This window comes from Numida meleagris, chromosome 7, assembly GCF_002078875.1.
Source record: "Numida meleagris isolate 19003 breed g44 Domestic line chromosome 7, NumMel1.0, whole genome shotgun sequence".
In the NCBI taxonomy this organism is placed as follows: domain Eukaryota; kingdom Metazoa; phylum Chordata; class Aves; order Galliformes; family Numididae; genus Numida; species Numida meleagris.
The window spans coordinates 999982-1013476 of record NC_034415.1 but is presented as its reverse complement, the minus strand read 5'-3'; the positions used below and the strand labels follow the sequence as shown (position 1 = coordinate 1013476).

At 37.1% G+C, this 13495-nt stretch overlaps 1 protein-coding gene across 5 annotated transcripts in view; it reads right to left on the bottom strand.

Moving 5' to 3' along the window:
* The window catches only part of NTNG1 (netrin G1), a 153261-nt gene continuing 143685 nt past the window's right edge, over positions 3920-13495 (bottom strand). For all 5 annotated transcript variants that reach the window (XM_021404546.1, XM_021404542.1, XM_021404544.1 and 2 more), the window contains one exon: positions 3920-5143. In XM_021404546.1, coding sequence (XP_021260221.1) covers positions 4917-5143 — 227 coding nt within the window. In that variant the 3' untranslated portion in view covers positions 3920-4916. The remainder of the gene's footprint in view (positions 5144-13495) is intronic.

Here is a 13495-nt window from a genome sequence, read left to right as displayed (position 1 = left end):
ATGATACAATGTGGGAAACAATGCTCATCTCAATCTGGTCTCATTTTCTCAAAATAAGCGAGCAAACGTACCTCAGTCACACTCCTCGCTCTCTTTCCCCAAAATAACTGTTATTACCTCAATTTCTCAACAATGGCTTACCTCTAGTATAAAAATTGTATTTTCAGTGATGACAGTAAACTTGAATGTGTGTACAGCAACTCCACTCAGCAACACAGTGTAAGCAGCACGTATCTCAATAAATGTAACTACCACATGCATGCATGTAAGTGCACATAAAAAGGTTTTAACAGGGAAATGATGTCTAGGTATGTCCTAGGGTGAGATGTGGTTGTCCCTACTGATAGTTGCAGGGTTTATACCATACTGTTGTGCTTTCTGCAACTAGACTGTCACTGTCACTCTGTTCTGCTGACTGCTGTGGAACTCTGATTCAGTGCGTTTTCATGATGTGATCTTTATCCTGGTCCTTCGCAGAAATGCTAGCAATGCATGAAGGAATTAAATCCCAAATCCCTTACAGTCTGTTTAGATCTGCAGATTGTATGATGTAAGTCTTTGCTGTCTTCTCTGAGACTGTACAATTTATCAAGGTGTGTTTCCTCACATATATGTTTGGTTCCGTATACATAACAGTAGTCAGAAAAACAGTGAAGGAAAACGTGCTCTGTAGTTGAATATCATTTATTGCATATGGTGGCAAAAATGATGCATGCGTCTCTGTGAACATGCTGTACTGGTGACGAACCTTCATTTCATTAAATGAAATGCACCATATGGTGCAAAATACTGCTTCTCCTTGTGTGTTTTTCATACGCTTTTTACATTCTGTTTATTCTGATACTAGATAAAGGCGAGAAAAGTATTGAGTTGGTTAATATAAAATTTCTGATCTGTCATGGCACATCTGAGTTTTAAGGGATAAATGTTTGCGTCCACCAGTAATTACACTTCCATTTTTTTCTTTGAAATGAATTGATTGGCTGTTCTGTAATGTTTACATCTGTAACTTTGCATTTGCAAGGACAAACATGAGGGCTGGGCTGGAGGCCGGCTGAAAATCTGGTCTTGCATATTCTGCAAAAAGTATTACTCAAATTTCTCACAGGTGAATAAACTGCATGCGTGGGTGAATCTAGTTAATTCAATAGTTTAATAAACCTAGAATCCCAATGAGGCTATAACTAATTCCCCTGGTGTCTTGGAGCTATGAGAAAGATGTATAAAATTATACGCAAGCAGAAAAGCTCTTTCTAAATATGAAGGTTTTTTTTTTTTGTTCTATTCACTATGTGAAATAACTTCTTATCTGTGTCTGTTACGATAAAGTACTAGGTCATTTATGGTGTGAGGGCAATATCTGGGGTCAACCTCTGTCCAACTACATTCTCCTTCTTTGAAAAATTTGTTTCTGAAACACTTTTGCAGCAGTAAGATAGATGTCTCTACCTTAACGTCCCTTTGACAAAAACAGTTATATATGCAAGTGGGAATTTCTGCTGCTCCCTCATCAGGGAGCAGCACTTTGTCTTAAGTTGCGTTGTCTTCATATGTCAAGTATGTGGATCACAGATCAGAACCAGTTCTATAGCTAGGAACACAACAACTGCGAGATGACTAGGAGCGACGTATTTCTCAGAACAATGAAAACAATATAACTGCCTAAGTTTAATTATGAATGCTAGGTTTAAGGTCACTGTACTCTGAACTGTAGTCTGTACAACTCAGTGATGTGGAGTTCTTGGATGATAAACCTTCCAGGATAGAAAAATCATACGGAAAAGGATAATTCCACCCTAGGGTCCTTTTGCTGTGTTTTGATAGAGAATCAAAATCCCAGGTTAGGTTGTTTTTTTGGGGGGTGGGGGAGGTATTGTATATATTTTACAGGCATTCACAGGGACAAGATAGCCCTTCCAAGAAACCTGGAGTTTGTTGGAAAGGGTGTATGCATTCAGATGGAAAATAGAGCAACTCCATGTTATCATGGGAAGATCCTGCTATATCCTCAGCAAAAGGAACCTTATTTTTTTACAGCTTTTGAAGTGAGGAATAGTTTCTGTCTTTATTTTCCCCCGAATTCCAATGAATAGGCAGGTAAAGCAATGCTAAGCAATGTTAATATCCTTCTCTCTCTAAAAATGTGCATGTATTTTTACAACTGTAGTTGGAACAAAATAGCAGAAACTTGCATTCAACTTTTTCAGTTAGTTAAGTTCTTTGAAATTCAGATGGAAAAATAATGAAGCTGAAGAAAATGATGGTCCATAACTTTCCACTGAATGAACTCCAAAAATCATAATTTTATTAATCGGTGAAAGAGGATAACAATGCACAAAATAGTAGCTAAATTTGTGGAAAGCCATATACTCTGCACTGGTTTAGAAGATCATAACTACATGAAATTGGAATGCAGCTGAATTGATTACAATCTGATATTTGCTACTCTTCAGCACTGCTGGCAGAATCTTGTCTAACCGAACGTGCATAACATGCTTTCTTAGCACTTTCACAAAGTCTTGGGTTTGTAATGACAGTTTAAGTGCATCTTTTCCAGTTATTACATGACCCAAATTTGGTCTGTGCTAATAAACTTTAAGAAAAAATAAAATCCACATTTTAATATTAGAAATCCACTTAATTATAGGTAATATCTGGCTCTACATTTCACCTACTATTAGCATTTATATTTCTCATTGAGTTTGCAATATAACTTTCCATTTGTTATCGTGAACATCTCTTTAATATATACCTGTAATCTAATGTAGACCATGGCTAGTAGCCACCCATGCTCTAAATTTGTCTTACCATTTTTATCATAGCCCACCCACCAAAAGAGAGTTCTGGTGTGAACAGTGAACATTCTACATGAAAGGTCAAGGTTCCAACCTGAACAAACACTGTCTTGTTATCTTAATCACCATGTTCATAGGAATCTTTAAGAAATGAAGACCTGCCATGCCTGCTTGTTTCTCAAGGGTGAGTATTGGCCTGAAAAACTTTCCTCAGCAAAAGAGCTTATCCAAGAAGGCAGTGCCCTAAATTCTGCTCTGCTCACCACTTGGAAGAGGTAACCAGGTAAAATTTATTTCTCTCAGGAATTTTTGTTTTGCTAATTAACTGTTTTCTAGATGAGGTTATTATGTTGGTAAACTATTTACAGCCATTGTGATGAAAATTACCAGGAAATGAATTCACACGGTCTTGCTGCCTCTCGATTTTTTTAATTTTTTTTTTCCCAGGGCTTTGAAACACTGCTGAGGTTTTGGCTTACCTATCTGTTCTTGCTATTCGTTTCTGTCACACTCAGTAATTGGCCTAATAAAGGCAAAGGCAAGAATTTATTACACCCTGGGCAATACTTAAAACCAACTTTATTTGCTGGAGCAGCACTTCTAATCTACAAGCTGCTGTATATTTTGACAGTCCTTCTAAATATTAAATTTGACTTTATTAAATGTTAAATCTTATGTTTTTGATTGCTGCTGTTTTTGCAGTTTCTTAGGCAGACTAGTACATATATAAACATATCATTTTAATGAAGCTTTTGGAGAAACAAGTTAAGCTGTGGCTATATCTACTTTGTTACTGCCAGAATCCACAAAAACTCTGTGATTTAAAGACTAGTTTCCGCAATGCTTCGTGAATTAGTTTGGAATAATTTCTGTGATGTCTTGAGAGAACAAAGATGAGAACTATTCACTTTTCATACCCCTCCCACGCTTAGGATTTGATGAAATTTTCCTCAGGCAAATTTGTTTAAAATGGTTTGCGGAAATACTGTAAAAATTAAAACCAGGCTAGATTTTTACGTTGTAATTTCCACTGTTGAATCTGTTTTTCTACCACGTATCAGGTGGTACAATGATTGATCATCCCCCAAAAAGGTCTTAAAAAATAGTACTACATGATCCTGGAATTGTTTATGCAGGAATTTTTATTCTTGGAAATCTTCCAGTGTTAAAGCAACAAGAAAACATATAGAATGTCCTTTGGTGGAATCTTATTACACTTGTTATATATGTAAACTGATATTCTTTGATGCCAGCACGTTGCCCATACAGAGAAATCTCTGCACAATTAAATGAAAGGTAAAAGAAAAGGACTAAATAAAAAGTAATATTTTTCTCTTATCTGATTAGAATTAAATACATTAACAAATTGTCTGGTAACACAAATAGGCAATAATACAAAAAATCTACATTGTACATTATTTCAAGAAAAATAACTTCATTTGAATACAAAAGGATAAATACACTTTTTGTCCTATAGCCACTCTTGTACAGTAGGTGAACACGGCATCGTACTGATGCGGTGCTGCTAAGGTATACAAGGATATGACTGGCTCGAGTTTTATTGAGGGGGCTGTTACACATGTGCATCACTAACATCAGACAAAGAAATCTTTCAACCAACAAGGGTTACAGAGCAACGTTCACTAAAGCACAGGTTGGAGAGGATTCAGGGACTGAAGCAGGCCAATATGGCAGCTTTTACAGATTTCCTTATACCCACAATGCACTGACAGCAAAGAATGCCTTTATTTGGTCGGTCCACACACCGGGCGGAGGTACAGCAGCGCACCAGAGAGGAGTAGCAAATGTTTTTTGTTTCTCTTTCCATTTTGGGGCTGTCCAAGCTGTTTGTCCTGTGTGAGCCCGGCAGCCAGCACTGGTTGGACAGAGCAGGAGCTGCCAGCCCGTCTCGGGTCGCAGTGAACAGTCTTGACACAGAGCGCTGTCCGTAACTGATTAATATGGCTTAGTTCAGTTAGGCCTTCCCAGTTTGTATGTGGTATTTTTTTCTCTCTTTTTCCTTTTTGAAATTTCAGTAGCAAATGCTTGGATTTTGTTTTGTTCTCATGTGGCACGTTCTTTTGAAGCAGTCCAAATACAATGCCATCGACCATACGGAGCCTAGCACGTGTGAAGCCCGGCTGCTCCTAGTAGGGCCATCAGCAGTAATAAGGGACCGTGTGATATTGCGCCCTGGGCGGAGCTTTGGCTGCAGCCTCCTGGATCTCTTTCACACTTAAGCTTCTCACATAAGATGCCAGTGTAGGCTGGAGGGCACTGGCACCGCACATTGTTGATGCATGTCCCTCCGTTCTGGCAGTGCAGGAGCTCATTGTCACACACATTTGCTGCAAGACAGCAGGGGAGGGAGTGAGAGAATAGCGGAATAAATACCAGTTCATCTACATGAGAAAGTCTGCACGAAAAGCAGAAATAAAACACCACGGCTCATCTCACACCTCCCTCCTCTTCCTGAGACACGGGACAGGGGACGCGATCCGGTTTTTAAACACTTCACATTGGAATTTTGGTATTTCATTTGCTAGTTTTCCATCTTTTCTAAGCAGTAGTCTTGGGGAACCTTATCATTCACTTCAGACCACTGAATATTAATTAATGATTTAATATTAACGACGAATTAATAATGAATTATGAATATTAATACCTGCTTTGTGCCAGTGTCTGCATTTTTATAGTTCCTACTGAAGTGGAACTGTAGGGATGCTGTTACTTGTAAGGGACAAGGTATCCAAAGCTTTTGGACAACAAGAACAGTGTTAAAAATGCAACATGGCTTTGCTAAAGCAAAAAGATCTGTATGAGAAGGCAAGATTTTATAACCAAGAATTGCGTGTATCGATGATCTGAACAAAAATATGCAAAAAAGATAAGGCAAGCGCAGGCAGGAAAATCAGCATGCTATCCAATGGGGATTTAATGCTATGTGCATATGGAAATAAAAGATAGTTATTTCCATTACAGATCAAATATTTCTTCTTAATTAGATTTGCTGCTTTGGTACAAGGGTAACTGGCAACTCAAAACTATCTTGGTTAGACATTACAGTCTGATAAAATGACTTCAGAAGTCAGATTTGACAAAAGATTTGAGAGAAAATAACACAGGCAACAGTTTCACAGCTACATAATATTTTCTATTTGAAAATCTGGCAGCTTTTTTTTTTTTAACTATCAAAATATTTCACTTGGTAAATATGTAGAGGCAAGAGGAACATAATACTTGAATGTGCCAATCTTTTATTTCGGAGAACAACAATGGTAAAATATGTGCTACGTATACAGCTCTGTCTTCCACAGCAGTGTTAATTTTAGTAAAGATTTGCACCTCCTATTTAAGCAGGATGCGACAGAGGAAACTTTCCCTCAGGGGATTGGAGAATGGTTTGGTTGAGACAGTCTCAACATCATATGCTGTTTATACACATATTAGCCTGGAAATAACCTTAATAATTCAGGCTAAGGGAAAATCATTCTTAATTTCACTTAGAACACTCAATTTAACTCTACAAAAATGAAATGTTAATTTCTTCTTAAAAGAAATGCAGTATTATGAGAACTAAAATCCAAACAGCCTATGTCCTGAATGCAGTTCTACATAAATCTATACAACTTTGTGTGCCAAGAATCTTACCAGTGATCTTTTCTGTCCAGACTTTAATTCAGAAAAAGAAAAATTCTGTCTTTGGAAGGACCCTGAGAAGGGTTTTCTAATGTTCTGAATCCAGGCAGGCCAAATAATAACACAATGTGTTAGAAACTTACTTAGATCTAATCGAGAGCAGCTAGATTATTTTTCTCAGTGATACTATAAATAATCAAAGCCCCTTCCTGAGAGCTCTTGATTTAAAATTTTTGTCCTGTTTCTGAACTGTAATGTCAGAATCTGGATATTAAGGTACAGTGAAGATGACAGAGGTATGTCTGAATTTGAATGTTCTCTATATTTATTGTAACAGATAGTGTTTATTATGTACAAGAAATAGTAAATCATCACCAAATAAATATGGTGAGCTTAACAACCTAGAAAAATATCATGGTAACAGGACCAAAAAAGAACTGTTTTTTGAAAGTCAGTATTTGACGTATATAGCTTCAGTCACAACAGTATATAGATAAAGCTGACCATATTATTCAGGTTTCATATTCAATTTTCATATGGGTAAGTATATGCAATAATCAAAAAAAATTTGACAGTACATCTACTGTGCCTATTTGTTCTGGACTGCTCGTTGCTGGGATGCTTCCTACAAATCAGGCAGCAAAAACGGTGAAATATCTATTCCATCAATACTGACCATTGTTTGCCTCGATTGATTGAGAGGAAATCAATAGTCAATTGAATACCACTTTTTAAATGGTAGATGAGATATTTCACTTCATGTTTGGCCCTGAATATATTATCTAATTTTTTCTAAGTATTCATCAAAAGCAAATTTGTTTTCCAATAACCTTACAGTTATTTTGCCAACCATAGCCTTTTATTTAAGAGGCCATCCACCCAGATGCTGGCTGTCGTGTTACAGAGTGCTGGATGTGGGTGGCTGATGTGGCTCTGTGCTCCATGACGACTGTTCTGCCTTAAACACAATGCCTGTGTAATTAGTGTTGCCTACAAAAGTCTGGATACAGTGATACAGACGTTGAGATTTTAAATCAGACCATTAATTTATTGTTAAAATTCTTTATTTCAAATACTTAAGGGATGAACGAAAAACTTCAGTAGAGTTTACTGTTCTTAGTGAAGTACTTGCAGCTGGAAATTCTTGAACTGTCAGTCTTGTATTGCCAAAGATTTCTTTTCCTTAGTTTTTCTCTTGCACCCACGTTTATGTATCTAGTAGATTACAACTGCAGTGATTTGAAAGGGAAACAATTCTGAAATGGAATCCTCCTCCTTCCTCCCCCCCCCCCCTTTTTTTTTTTAAACTTTTGTTTTACATTAATTCTGACCAACTCTAATGCCATTCTCACCTTCCGGAAGGCGAGGTGAAGATTATATTTAAAATCTAAATATTAACTGCTTCTAAGCTAACCATTGTTATGTTTATTCAGCTTAGGATTTGGATTTTTGATCGCTAATGAGTGTAACACATCAGCACCGTGAAGTACTTTCATTGGAGTGTTTTCACTGAAGTCTAGAACGAAATTTATGCCTCAAATAAAACAAGTCAACATGCTGCCAAGTATATTAGGCAAGTATATTAGCTGTTGCTTTGAAAATTAATTATGTTACTAATGTTAATCTGGTATTTTGCTAGGATGCGCATTGTAACACATTTATTTCAGAAGCAGCTCCCTGGCTTACTCTGAGGAGCCAGTGACGTGGCAGCTGCTGAGCAGAGCAGGGAACCGCCTGCTCTGTGTGGAAGCCCAAGAAGTGCTGGGGCTGGTGGGGGCAGGTAGGGCTGGTGGAGCCCAGCACACGTGTTGCCCTTAGCCTGTTCATTTCCCTGAGCAGTGAGCCTGCCAGTACAGGGCTTTCCTGCCCACTGCACCCTTCCTGCATTCTGCTACGTCTGGGCCATGTCCCTGCCCACTCTTAGCAAAACTTTGCCTCCACTGCTGAGAGGTGCTGAACCATCTTTGCCTTACCTTCATTACTGACTATTAATTGTAGCAATTAATGTTAAACCCTTTTTTTCAGTGTATCAAAATGAATGCAAGTATAAAGGGAGTGTCTGTTTAGTGCCTCTGAATTAACTGTGAAAGAATTGCTCTCTCTCTGTTATCTGTTTAGGAAATAGAGGCTTAAATTAGTTTTTTTTTTTTTTTTTAACTGCATTCAAGTCTGGGGATGCCTGGGTTGCCTTTTATGGGCAGGAATGAATTGCTCTTTTTTTCTTTGAAATATAACGTTGAGAGCATAGCAAGGAATTGAGGTCAGCTGGTTGGAAGTAGAAGGCACTTGGATGGAAGTTGTTTGCCCTGCCGTACTCCTGTTCTACATCTTATTGTCAGGACTCTGATAAGCAGCTGTTAATCAGAGCAGATCCATGTCTTGATTATTCATGTTCAGCATTTGGTGTCCCAACCTATGCCTGGACAATTCATTTAACTGTTGATTTTTTTTTAAATAGATTTCATAATCTGAAAGGTATCAGCTACCAAGTTCTAATCATAGAATGAAACATTGAGAAGCAAAACAAATAAAAACTATTTCTGAATTAATCATACTTGCCTATTAAGACTTGTGTGGCTACACTAGCTGTGGTTTGCTGGCAGACCTTCATGAATTAGAAGACAGGACACCAAACTGATCGTTTAAGAAACAGAACAGAGATATATGACTTGCTCTGGATAACCTCAACAGAATTTTAAGGGGTCCTTCTGAGCACAGTCTCCAGACCTTCTAGTGCTGATGTGGGAAGTGAAATACTTAAAAGTAATAGAGGAAAATTTTTAGTTTTATTTTGATAAATAATCAGTTTGTGGTCTAAGCAATAGTTTGATTATGCAACCCTTAAAAACATTACACAAAGAAGACAGAAAAAAGCCACATGTGAATATAGGTAGGTATTTGAAGCTTTTCTGTTCTTGGGGGAAAACCTCTCACAACCAACAAGCGCCTTCTATGAGTAGGAGGTCGTCATTACTTTTTAAATTAAAACTTAAATGACTTTTCCAGAATATTCATTAATAAGTTATTGAAGCTCCTTTTTTAGGATATGACCTTTATAAATGCCGAATGATGACTTACCTCAATTTACAGAAATATTCGCAAGAAACTATTTGATTTGTAATTCCAATGTCATTAAATTTGCAAATAAAAAAAGGAAAACAAGGGGAAGAAAACCTAGTCTTTTCACTAGTTCGAGCTGTTCAAGAAGTAATTGATATGTGAGTGTTTCTCAGAATTTATATTAGGTATCTAATGAAATATATTGAGAGTAGTGTAGATGTTTGACAAATGCCTACTTTCCTCTTAAATATTCAGACATGAATACTACATGGAGATTTCTGAGTCTGTCCAAAACTCTACTTTATTATCATAACAGCTTCTTAAAAAAAAAAGAGGTAGAGATTATATTAGGGCTGATTTTAGCTATGAAGCAAAAATATAGACACAGTAACACAAATGCAAGCCTTGTTCTTTTTGATCTGGAGTGTCACCTCAGACACAGCGCTGTATTGTTGGCTGATGTTCCTTCTGGTTACTGTTTGGGCAGCTTCAGAGCACATGCAAGAGCTTTGGTCTGTCTGCTGCTCAGATAGGAAAAGCAATACTGTAATGGATTTAAAGACTATTTTATTTTAGCCTTCTAACCTTCAAAAAGGCCATCAAAGAGAGGAGGAAGTACATTTTGTACCTTCTTCATACTACCTTTATTTTGGTCCAGCTTGTCTACAGTAGAATCACATTGACATGGGTCAGCCACATGAACTTGAGGAAGGACAGACCATTCACTTAAAAAACAAGCAGACAAAAACCCCAAACAAAAGAGGGTATGTGGCATTCCTTTTCTCATCAGAGTCTGGATTGATTTTGAAATGTTCATTGTTTGTAGAAACAGTGTAAAGATAATTAACAATGAAATTAAAGACATCTTTTTATTAGAAGTCCTTTTTATTTTATCTAGAATTCTTAAGCCTTTCATTTCAAGCAGTGCTGTATGATCTCTCCCATGACTATTTTTCTTCATTGTGCTTTTTTTTTTTTTTTTGTGAAATCATTTGTTACAGCTCCCTTCTTACAACTCTCTTCACTTCTCTTCTTTTTATCTTCCAGAGCCTGTGTCTGATAGGCTCTGGACATGTTGATGGATTCAGCTCTGAGTATATTATGCAGTTTGGTCTGTTCTAGAGAACTGATGCGTGTTTTGGCTCTATTTCTGCTGCAGTGAATTTTCCTTACTGTTCCTCTGTAGTTTGTATGATTGGCGCTACTGAAATCGTGAGAATTTTTGACCTTGGATTTCAGCCATTCTTAATAACTGAAAGCATGCAGGTCTCGTGGCTGAAGAAATTATTGCTGGTTGATTTTTTTCTCTAACACATCTGTTTCCCTGCTACCTCTTATGTAGTAAATAATATTACACAAATTCACCTACGAACAGATTTTTAGCACGCGTGCTATGCTTAGTACAAGTGAGTGAAAAAACATGGTGAGCCCACATTTTCAGTAATGGCGTTAATAAGTAGTTTCAGTGTATATAGTGCTTGTATATAGAGATCTGGGAACAGCACATGGAAATGCTATGAAGAAACTGGGAGATTTCATCTCACTATGTAAGTTCAGTAAACTCAGGCCAAGCTCAAGGAATTTCTTGTCAAATACAGAAGTAGTTCCTGTAAATTCTATCAAGATTCTGTAATTAGTGGGCATTATTCTTTAAACATGTAATCATTTAAACTGTTTTAAAGCAAAACAGAACAGCCCCCTTCCTCCTCCTCCCTCCGGAACGTAATATGTATACAATAATAAAAAAAAAAAAAACAAAACAACTGCAACAAATAAGGAAGCTTCTGTATGGCTAGGAATATAGCCATTTATACATATACGCTGCAAACATGCACAAGAAAACCTCTGCAGTCATGAAGGTACAAATAATATTTTTCCTACAGTTTGTCAAATTGGCATTACTGGAGCTGGGGCATGCGAAACAGTCTCATTCAAATGACATTATTTTCATACGGTATAAAAGAACCTTAATTCTCTTCTTGTTACGTTTTAAAGATCTTTATGTGGAGCCCCACTGACTCTCGTGAGATTTCAGCCATGTGAAGTAAATATTAGGAATGAGTACGTAAGGGCATGGGGAAAGTTTTTAAGTAGTCAGGCTTCTGAAGCATTTACAACTATTGCTGTTACAATTACTGTTGCATGCTGCGTGACAAAACCTCAAATTTGTTTAACTTCTGTGTCTTACTGATTTGAATAAAGAGTGGTCAGTAACTCACTTGGCAGTTTTGTCACTATGATTTCTCCCCCTAGCTTTCTCCCAATTAGGTCTACTATTAGACTATTATTAGAATTTATTTATTGTTACCAGTTAAATTTACTGCCAAATATATATATATATATTTAGAACCATGGATATATGTCCGATTGTTTATCAGACTTATTTAGAGGTTTTAAATCAATCAGGCATATGTGATATGAAAACCAGCTATTGCTCCTTTAAATATATCCATAATGATTTTTTTTTTGAAGAGGCACTAATTGACCATTTGCTGCAGTGGGTTAAATAAAACTATCTTAAGATGCTGCCAAATCAAGGTGAGATACATGCTTAGGTAGTATAAGAAGGAAACTGGTTTCTGCTTATGCACCGAGACACATTCTGAAGTTGAGACAAAGTAAATCAGTGTAGACAAGAACAAGCCTAAGGCATAACTTACTGTGTCAAACTTACTGCCATAAAATGACAGATATTAATACAAAGATCTCTGGTGCAGTGTTGAAACAATTTGTGATTAATAAAACTGTAAACAATACAAGGGAATAAACAGTGACCAAGTGAGAGTAGTTTCTAAAGGCAGACATCTCCATCTTGACGTGTCTGAGAAATGCCAGATTGGGGCACAATTGCATTGGTTTGTTTTGTTTTGTTTTGTTTTTTAAATAAAGCCAGCTTTATCGAGTCATCAGAGAGTAAATGAGAGGTTCATCATGAATAATCCGCATTTACTGTGAAAGTTTCTGGTAGAATTCTTGGATTGTTTGTCTATATGTAATTTCTGGTCTTTCTGCACAACTTTCACTCCAAAGCTGTGCCACTTCTACTCAAATTGCAGGAAAAGTCTTCAGAGTTCCTACTAGAAGATGCAGCTGCTGTTCAGAGCTCTTCCCTGTGCGCAGCCACGGAATGGAGGTGATTCCCCTCTCCTGCAAATAGGTACCAATTTATCCTGGCATCCACATGGGTAACCATAGTTCATGGTTTTGCTACTGAAAGTGTACATTCCGCCATAGAACAGTCTTTTTTTAAAGAACGGTGAAAGGATAGCAGATGTAGAAAGTTACTCTATTTTACATCTTGCGACTACTTGATCGTTTTCCATTTCTTGGATTTAATTAATAAAAGATAATGAGAAGAAATACATCAAATCTGTCAGAAAGATGAGGAAAATTTCAGAATACATATACTTGCTTGATAGAGGAGTCATAGCAGTCTTAGCAGAAATAACACCAGACTGCTTGTTAAAATGGCTGGAAACAAATGCAGATTTAGTCATCTAAGAATTACAGTTGAGATGAAACCAAGAAAGACTGGAGGGTTTTAGGAAACGGTTAATTAACCTTTCAGTTGTGTGATTTAGATGGTTTTGATTTTATACTTGTCCAAAAGAGAATGATTCCCAAAGGGGAGAAAAAATTCCCATATTTTTCATTGCTCTGCTTATGGAGGAGCACCACTGTCTCAGTATGGCTCTCACCATATTTTAGGATAATCTCAGGAAAGCAGTAAGCTATATCATAGCTTTATTTGCTCAAAGGGGACACTACATGCCCCTGTCATTCATATTCCACTAAGAAAGTTGTAAGCTGTGGTGCCATTATTTCTATCTTCATGGAGACAAATGAACACTCATAAACTTATTTAAGTCAAGGTTTCAAAATAGCCGCTATCACTAAGAACTGGTTAATCATAATGACCCCTCTGATGCAGAGGACACAGTGGTCATCAAGAGGCCCTGTGTGCCACTGGTGGGTGGGATTTGGTTCCCCAAATACCGTGG